We start from the raw sequence: 8,303 nt of genomic DNA, 5'->3' as shown, positions 1-8,303 counted from the left end.
TCTTTGATGAATTGAAGGCTAAATTCTTTTACTTAGGAGGAATTATTTGATTTATAATGTATAATGAAGTAAAAGTGTAGATATGTGTATTATACGACTCTTCCCATTAAACAAGAAAATAAGTATCACAACTCAAATTCCCAAACGAAATAGATGGGTCAGCCACTGTTACTGTTCATGATCATTGGGCTCTTATTCATGTCTTAGTTATACTTATATTATATTATAGGTGACAACAAATATTCGAAGTTTTGAAGAAAAAAAAATTAACGAACTACCATTAAACCCATCCGAATTTTCGATTTAGATCGGTTCGGTTGGTTATTTTGGTTATACCGAGATTTTGCTCACCTTTAAGTTGCCAAAATTCGGAATTGATAGATATTTAGGAAGCCAATGTAGCAATCTTTTGGTACCCATTTTGCAAGGTAATTCCTGTCGGAGTGTGTCGCAGTTTTCGGATCATTTCTCGACTGGTTATGGTGTAGATTGCTTCTATTCGAGCTTAAGAGCGATTCTTCCTCCCGGCGTGTTCTACTGCACGAGCACCACAATTGCTCCTTGCTGAAAGAGTGAAAGTTATTTCAGTTCTTGGGTGATTTTAAGCTCGATTATAGCTTGTTGGTTCGGGTTTTGTTGGCTGCCCGTGAGTGAAAACATTATCCACTTCGCTTTAATTCGATTTTATTCCGATTATTAGCTCGATATTATTTATTGGGTTAATGTTATAGGTATCGAAGTTGATCTATATTGAGGTAAATTTTGTTGAACATATAATTTATTGTTGAACTAGGTATGTGATTATTTGAAGATTTAACTATATTTTGATGATTATGAAATTGTGTTATAATTATTCGACTTGATAAATATTTTAGATTTAAATTCTGTTGATTTTTGAGAAAATTTGATAAGCCTGAATTTATTATTTTGGGATTTTAGACTTGTTGACAAATAAAATAACTCAAATTAGTAATTTGAATAAATTTGGGGAAATGAATAATAATTTGATGAAAAAAATTTATTTTCCATGAGTTTGGATAACCAATAAGCATTTGGAGTTTCATAGATTTATTGAGGTATTTTATTTGAATGTTGAGATACGTATTGATCGTTTTCTTTATGGTTTCTATAAAGATGTGTAATATGACTTATGTTAGCTTTTAACAGTTATTTATTGTTTTTTATTTGATATTGGAATGAAGATATTCATTTTATAAGATTATGTTTTATTTATGAAATCAAATATGATTTTTAAATTCACGAGGGTAATCTATTGATTATATGATAGCACATTCATATTGTGCTATTATTCATTTATTTTCGAAAATATCGTTCAATTTGTGATAAGTATTATAGACATTAGATAGTCAAGGATGTAACTGTGTCACAAAATGAAGACCGATGTTTAATTTTCTTGATATGTCATATTTATGGGAGGTCAAGCCAAATGGTCCTTAACATATGAAATATTATAGTAATATCAAACCTTAATACAGCGTTATCTCCGTCCCAAATATAATATCTGGTTTTTTCACACCTATTAAAAAATCATTGGAAAGTAAAGTATTTTTTTTTAAAAAAATTATTTTATACTTATTTAATTCATTCAAAAAATAATTTCACATTAATTTTCAAATACTTAATTAATAGAGGTATATCGGCAATTTTTTTTTTTAAAAAAACTAAATATATAAATAAATAATACATCTGACTATATTTGGGACAACATAAAAACAAAAAAAAAAATGTAAGAGATGAGTTGAATATTTATACATACATACCACAATAAATATTCTAATAGGTAATAGATGTGTTAACTCATCTGTATAAATATTTGTCACTACTTATTCAACCATATAAATTTACCAAATTTTTTTTATGAGCTTAAAATTTATCTATTTCATCTTTTAAATTTTTTATATTTGGAATTCATTTGTATATATTTAAAGATTTCAAAGTTTTGCTATGTATGGATAAATATCTTAAAATCTAAACTTGATTGAAAACTATGTAATTGATTGAAAATAAATTATATTATAAATAAAATAGAGGAATTCAATTGCTCTATAACTACATACTATAAAAAAATCAAACCACAATAAAATAAAATAATAAATAATGTATGATGTAAATACTAGCTAAAATGTGATATCAATGTCCAGCAAGTTAGCAATATTATCCTTATGTTGAAATGTCTATGCTCAAAACGTAAGCATCATAAGATTGTTTAGAGGTACGTAAGTATTGAGATATTTCTACTTGTTACATATTTATGTACTATTATATGATTCATGCTTTATTGGCATTGTATATGATGCACACACGGGCTAAAATAGGGTATCCATGTCTAGCAAGTTAGTAGTATTATTTTTTTGTTGAAATGCCTAGGCTCGGAATATAAGTGTTGCAAGGTTTTTAAAAATATGTAAATATTCGGATATTTGTATTTTTTGCATATTTATCTACAATTGTATAAAACATGTTTTTTTCATTATATATTTTACATTGTATATATCACCAGCTTATATTATCATTTGAGATAAACTTTGATAAAATAGAGCTATTCCACGCATTTTTTTTTGACATTTTAAGGTAGCATGAGCCGCCCACTAGGGATGTAAACGATCCAAACCAAGTCGAACAGTATCAGGCTGGAGCTTGACTCGTTTAAGATTAATTCAAGCTCGAGCTCGAGCTCGAGCTTGATTCGAGCTTTTATCATCTGGCTTGAGTTTGGCTCGTTTAAGATTGATAGAGCTCGAGCTCAAACTCGAGCTTTATTCGAGCTTTTATAATCAGGCTAGAATTCGACTTGTCTTGAAATTACTAAACTTGTGAAAAGCTCGAGTTCGTCTCGTTAAAAGCTCGTTTATCATGTTAATCAAGCCGGGCTCGAACTTGGTTTATTAATAGCTCGTTTATCATATTTAACAAGCCTGACTTGAGTTCGGCTCGTTTTCGAGCTCGTAAAATATACCTATAAATCATTACCAAAAATAGTATGCATAATACATAAAAAATATTTATATATATTATAAATAAATTTATATAATTTCTGAATCAACCAAATTTTATCCATTTCCAAATTTGTGTATAATAATATAAAAATAAGACTTAATTTAATAATAATTATAAAATGGTAGGTACCATACTATATCATATATATAGACTTGAACGATGAACCTATATATACAGTAGAAATCTTATCATCAATCAATTACTTTATATAAGTATATTCCCATAATAATAATAGGAGGTCCCCCTTATATATCCTCTACTAAAAGAATAGACTTCTATAATATTCAATATATATTAAAAGAATATACTTCTATAATGGATATACAAGTTTAACTTTTACTAGTACTAATATTTTTATTTGTCAATTCAACAAATGAGTCAAGTTCGAGCTTACGAGCCACCTAAACGAGCTGAGTTCGAGCTCGCGAGCCTATTAACGAACATGTTTGCGAGCTCACGAGCCGAATACGCTTAGGCTTGAGTTTGGTTTGATTAAGTTGTCGAGCTCAAAATCGAGCTTGAGTTTGGTTTGATATGATTAACAAACGAACTCAAACAAACTTTTTATCGAGCCGAGCTCCGAATAGCTCGCGAACGGTTTGGTTTGTTTACATCCCTACCGCCCACTGATCTGACAAGCTATGGTGACCCTGGAAATCGTAGGTCCATGTCCTATCGAGTGTGGGAGCAACCCAATGGTTCTACAAAGTAAAATGTTACACACTTAAGCGTCTCTAGATTGAGTAAGATATTTGAGTATTTAATCCCTGATTTACTAGAAAATGATTTCGTACATCGGCATATAATTTTTTCACACGTATTTATTTATTGGCCGATTATGTCGCTCACATATTTGCTTTTATCTTGGACACCTAATTCTCACAAACATGTTTTAGAATGGACTTAGCTGTGACTATAAGAGATTAGGATTTGGCAAAGCATTCTGGATTGTTATTTATGTATTTCGATTGAGTTGTATAAATTTTTAAGGAGTAACACATTCTTGTAAGACGGTCTAATGGATCTATATATGTGAGAGGGATTGATATGATCCATATGTACAATGAAAAATATATATTTGACATAAAAATAATATTTTTCATAAGTCGGGTCTGGTCGAAGATCTGTCACACCAAATTGAAACTTGAGACGTCTCATAGGGGTTTTTGTGATATTTAAGTTTTGAAATTTCAGTTTGTATTTTTTAATTATGATTAGTGTTTACTTAAGTTTTTATTAAATATGCACTCGTTTGATGACATTTGTGGTAATGGCAGTAAAATTATTCTAATTTAATTAAATATTACTAGAAACTCTTAAAAGAAAATCATCTCTAAAATTTTTAATTTAAATATATAGTATCTACAATTTCAATTATAATGTTTTGGTTATGCTTTTAAGTTTTGTGCTACTTTTATATATTTAGTTATCCATACTTTGTATCGTGTGAAATAAAATATTTCAGGATCAAAACAATAGTTTATAGAGATGTTAATGAACTTTTTAAAATCTCTTTTAAAAATGTAAGTTAACTTAAACAACTGTTAGCAACTAAAACCTTTTCTTGAACAACTAATTTTAGCTGGACATCTTTAAAAAAAAAAAAATTGAGTACGTAAATTGATTCGACTAGACTCAATGAGAAAATATACATTTCATTTGCGAATTTTGACAAAAAGAACATGAAATAAATACGAAATAGAGTAAAGAACACAAATATTTATATGGATATTCGGAGATTTAAATATTCATGTGTCATCATTTTTTCAAATTATGAAATAATCCACAAAAATATTTTGATTTATACAATCATTATACAAACCTGTTTCGACTATGACTTATTACACTGCCTAAGTCAAAACTCTCAATATTAATTCAACACAACAATTTATGGTTGTTTAAGAACCATAAGTTTATAAAAAATAATGTATTTTTCCAAAGGCCAGCATGACCAACTAGATTTTATAAGGGTAGCATGAGTTGATCTTTGATGGCCTGATATAAACAAATCGACATGTGCTTGGTAAGCAGCTTGATATCTTGTAAAGAATAAGTGTGCTTGAGATCATGTATATCACAAATTGAAATCTTGAAATTTATTAATTTCTTAGTGGTTATGAAGTTCTAAATTTGTATATTTGTATACGAAGTATTCCAACGATCAACAACTTTATCAACAATTATTTGTATTTTCTCTCGACAGATATGTATTGTCAATCTCTTTTCATCGTACATTACATAAATATATATATTTTTTTTAACGATTTTGACTCTTTTCGCTTATGAAAAATTGATTGATTCTTGACATTTTAAAAAACATTTATGTCAATTAGGAATGGGTAGGATACCTTGCTTGTGATTTGATCTGATGATTTTGATTGGCTTGAGTTTGTTGTATCTGTCTTACTCTGTAAATGTCTAACCAGATAGAGTTGAATGATAAGATTGTTAACGGTGTGTTTGGCAACTTGGATTTGGGAGGATTTCATGGGATTTGGAATTGGATTTGGAAATTCAACTATTTGAAATTCCATTTGGTGTTTGGTTTAAAATTTAAAAATGATATTTACAAATACATTTCTTGTTTGGAGAAGAAAAGATTCCAATTTTGAATTTTAAAATTTTACTGAGCTACCTTTAGAAATCATATAAACATAAATAATCCAAAGAAATCTAGAAATTAATAATTCTTCTCTATTATTTGTGTTTGTAAATTCAAAAATTAATTATTATTTATTAATCATAGTACACATAAAATAATAATAAAAAATCATCAAACAACTTCAAACTTTAACATAAAATTAATTATTAAACGTAAAAAGAGGATTTGGTAATTACTATAATCTTTATTATATTAATCATTAAATAACACACGAAATTTATAAAATTTAAACGAAATCTTTCAACTTCTAAAAAAAGTTAAAAGGAAAAAAGTTTTAACCATGTAGAAATTTTGGTGGAGAATGATTTGTTGATGAGAATGACGTGTTGGATAAAAAAGTAATTCTATGTTTTTAAAATCCAAATTCCATCAAATCTTATCAAATTTGATAGGATTATTGAAACCCCATGAAATCCCATAAATTTTTAAACAAATCCGAATCCTTTTTTTGAATCATCTTGCCAAACAGTAAAAATAGAATTTTGAAATCCAAATCCCATGAAATCCTCTCAAATCTTGATTGCCAAACACACTGTAAGTATTTATTTGATATAACAGTTCTTTTAGAAACTGATTTTAGAGATGATCTTTTTAATTATGTCTGCAGCATGAGCTTCTGACAGAATAATAAGTGGTATGACCTGTTTAGCGGCCAAAGTCCTGTAAATACATGAAATAGATCGTTGGATCCAAAATTGCTCGATGATATTGTTGTAATTGTCAAACTCAGGATATTTTAAATTTAACAAAATAAATATTTTTATATAATATTATGTTTTCCAACTTTTTAAAAGAGTGTAGTCATAATTTTCGCAAAAATTTGTGTGAGACGGTCTCACGGGTCGTATTTGTGAGATGAATCTCTTATTTAGGTCATCCATGAAAAAGTATTACTTTTTTTGCTAAGAGTATTACTTTTTATTGTGAATATGGGTAGGGTTGACCCGTCTTACATATTAAGATCCGTGAGACGGTCTCACATGAGACCCACTCCATAATTTTTGGTATGCCAACTCTGTAAATTTCTATCATTATTATCATGTGTCTTAATTAAAATTTCAATATAAATATTTTTTTCAACATGTTAATAATTAAAAGTTTTAATCAAAATTTTTTATTTAATAATTTTTTTTGATTTTTTGAAAAATATTTGTTTATTATTTAAAATTTTGATTAAATTTTTAAACATTAATATTTATTAATTTTAATTAATTATATAAATAAAATTTTTAAATCGGGTAAAATCAATTTTTTTTTCTAAAAATACAACTTTATATTTTCGCTATACGACAAAAATTTATTTTCTTGAAAATTTAATATTCAATATAATATAAATTGTTGATTAATGTTAAAATTACCCTTAACTCCATAGTCGCACTTTCTTAATCCTGTTAAAAGTCGGAACTGTGTGCTAAACACTTCATTACTGCCCCTGCTCCTGGCCATCCACCTTCTAAAACCCTAACACAGAGCTCCAGTAAGCTATTCCCACCATTTCATTCACTTTTCTGATCGAGATGGAACCCAATGGAGCCAGTCAAATGGAGTCGTTGATAGCTGTCGCTCCTTCAATCTCGACGCCTTCCTCGAAGCGGCGAATTCAGATCTTCCGCAGTCAGATTCCATCCATTCTCAACAATTTAGGTATTATTTCCTCCATATAAGCCGAATGAATCGTGTTTTCTGATGTATTCGTTAATGTGCGATATCCTAAATTCTTGTCAGTCGAGTTAGAAAAATTAGATGATAAGGTACGATTCTTGAGACGTGCGGTACGATATTTTGTTTGTTTTTTATGGTAAAGTTTTGTTTTTGGTGGTAAATTTTTGTTTGATTTCTTGTTTTTCTTTCTCGACTTGGTCTTTCTTAATTCTGCCCTTTTGTCCTCAGTCGCAGTACTTTCTGATGGATTTTGTGTTGCATTGTTTCATAAGTATCAGTTCATCATTTTTCGTCTTTATTATGCATTCGACACGTGTTACACGTTAATGCTAAACAGACTTATTATGCGCATGCATGCGGTCATTAATTTAGTTGGCAGATGCTTAAGTTTTCTGAAATCCCCTGATATATGTTCGAGTAGTGGTCTGCATTGTGTGAAGGAGTATGTTAATAACCTTGAAAGAGAACATTGGTGTATGGTTCTATGATATTATCACCGTAAATGAACTTCAATTGCCTTAAAGTTTCAAATTTGATTTATATTGGTACTTTTGAGAAAAGATTGGTGAAATGGTGATCCCAGATTTTTATCTTCTTGTGCTATAGGATTTAGTCTTTCCTTATTCTTTTTCGAGGTTTCATCATTGAGTAAGTAGTGATTTCACCTAGTATGGAAATAGGGTTTGGATGATGAGGAAATATTAAAATTATATAGTTTGAAATCCCATCTATCTCAGAGTTATTTGTTGGCTGTAAACTGTGTAGATGTTTGGATTGTAAACTGGTTTTCCTGATCATGACCATGGAATTTTGGTTAAGGATGATACTGTTTCCTTCTTTAGAGGTGCACAAGTTTAATATGAAGATATCCTTCTAGGGCGCTTGTAAGCAGAATTTTAATTGTTTATGGTTCAAGGACTAAAATTTGGGTGCATCATCGGTGTGGGTTGAAGTTTGGGCT

General features: G+C 29.0%; 1 protein-coding gene across 1 annotated transcript in view; it reads left to right on the top strand.

The window, feature by feature from the left end:
* The first annotated feature begins 7,057 nt into the window (after positions 1 to 7,057).
* The window catches only part of LOC140823572 (protein ILITYHIA), a 55,785-nt gene continuing 54,539 nt past the window's right edge, over positions 7,058 to 8,303 (top strand). The window contains exon 1 of the mRNA XM_073184987.1: positions 7,058 to 7,324. Within this exon, the coding sequence (XP_073041088.1) occupies positions 7,198 to 7,324 (127 nt within the window). The 5' untranslated portion in view covers positions 7,058 to 7,197. The remainder of the gene's footprint in view (positions 7,325 to 8,303) is intronic.

The sequence above is a fragment of the Primulina eburnea genome, chromosome 1, assembly GCF_022965805.1.
Source record: "Primulina eburnea isolate SZY01 chromosome 1, ASM2296580v1, whole genome shotgun sequence".
Classification (NCBI taxonomy): domain Eukaryota; kingdom Viridiplantae; phylum Streptophyta; class Magnoliopsida; order Lamiales; family Gesneriaceae; genus Primulina; species Primulina eburnea.
This window is presented reverse-complemented; position numbering and strand designations above follow the sequence as displayed.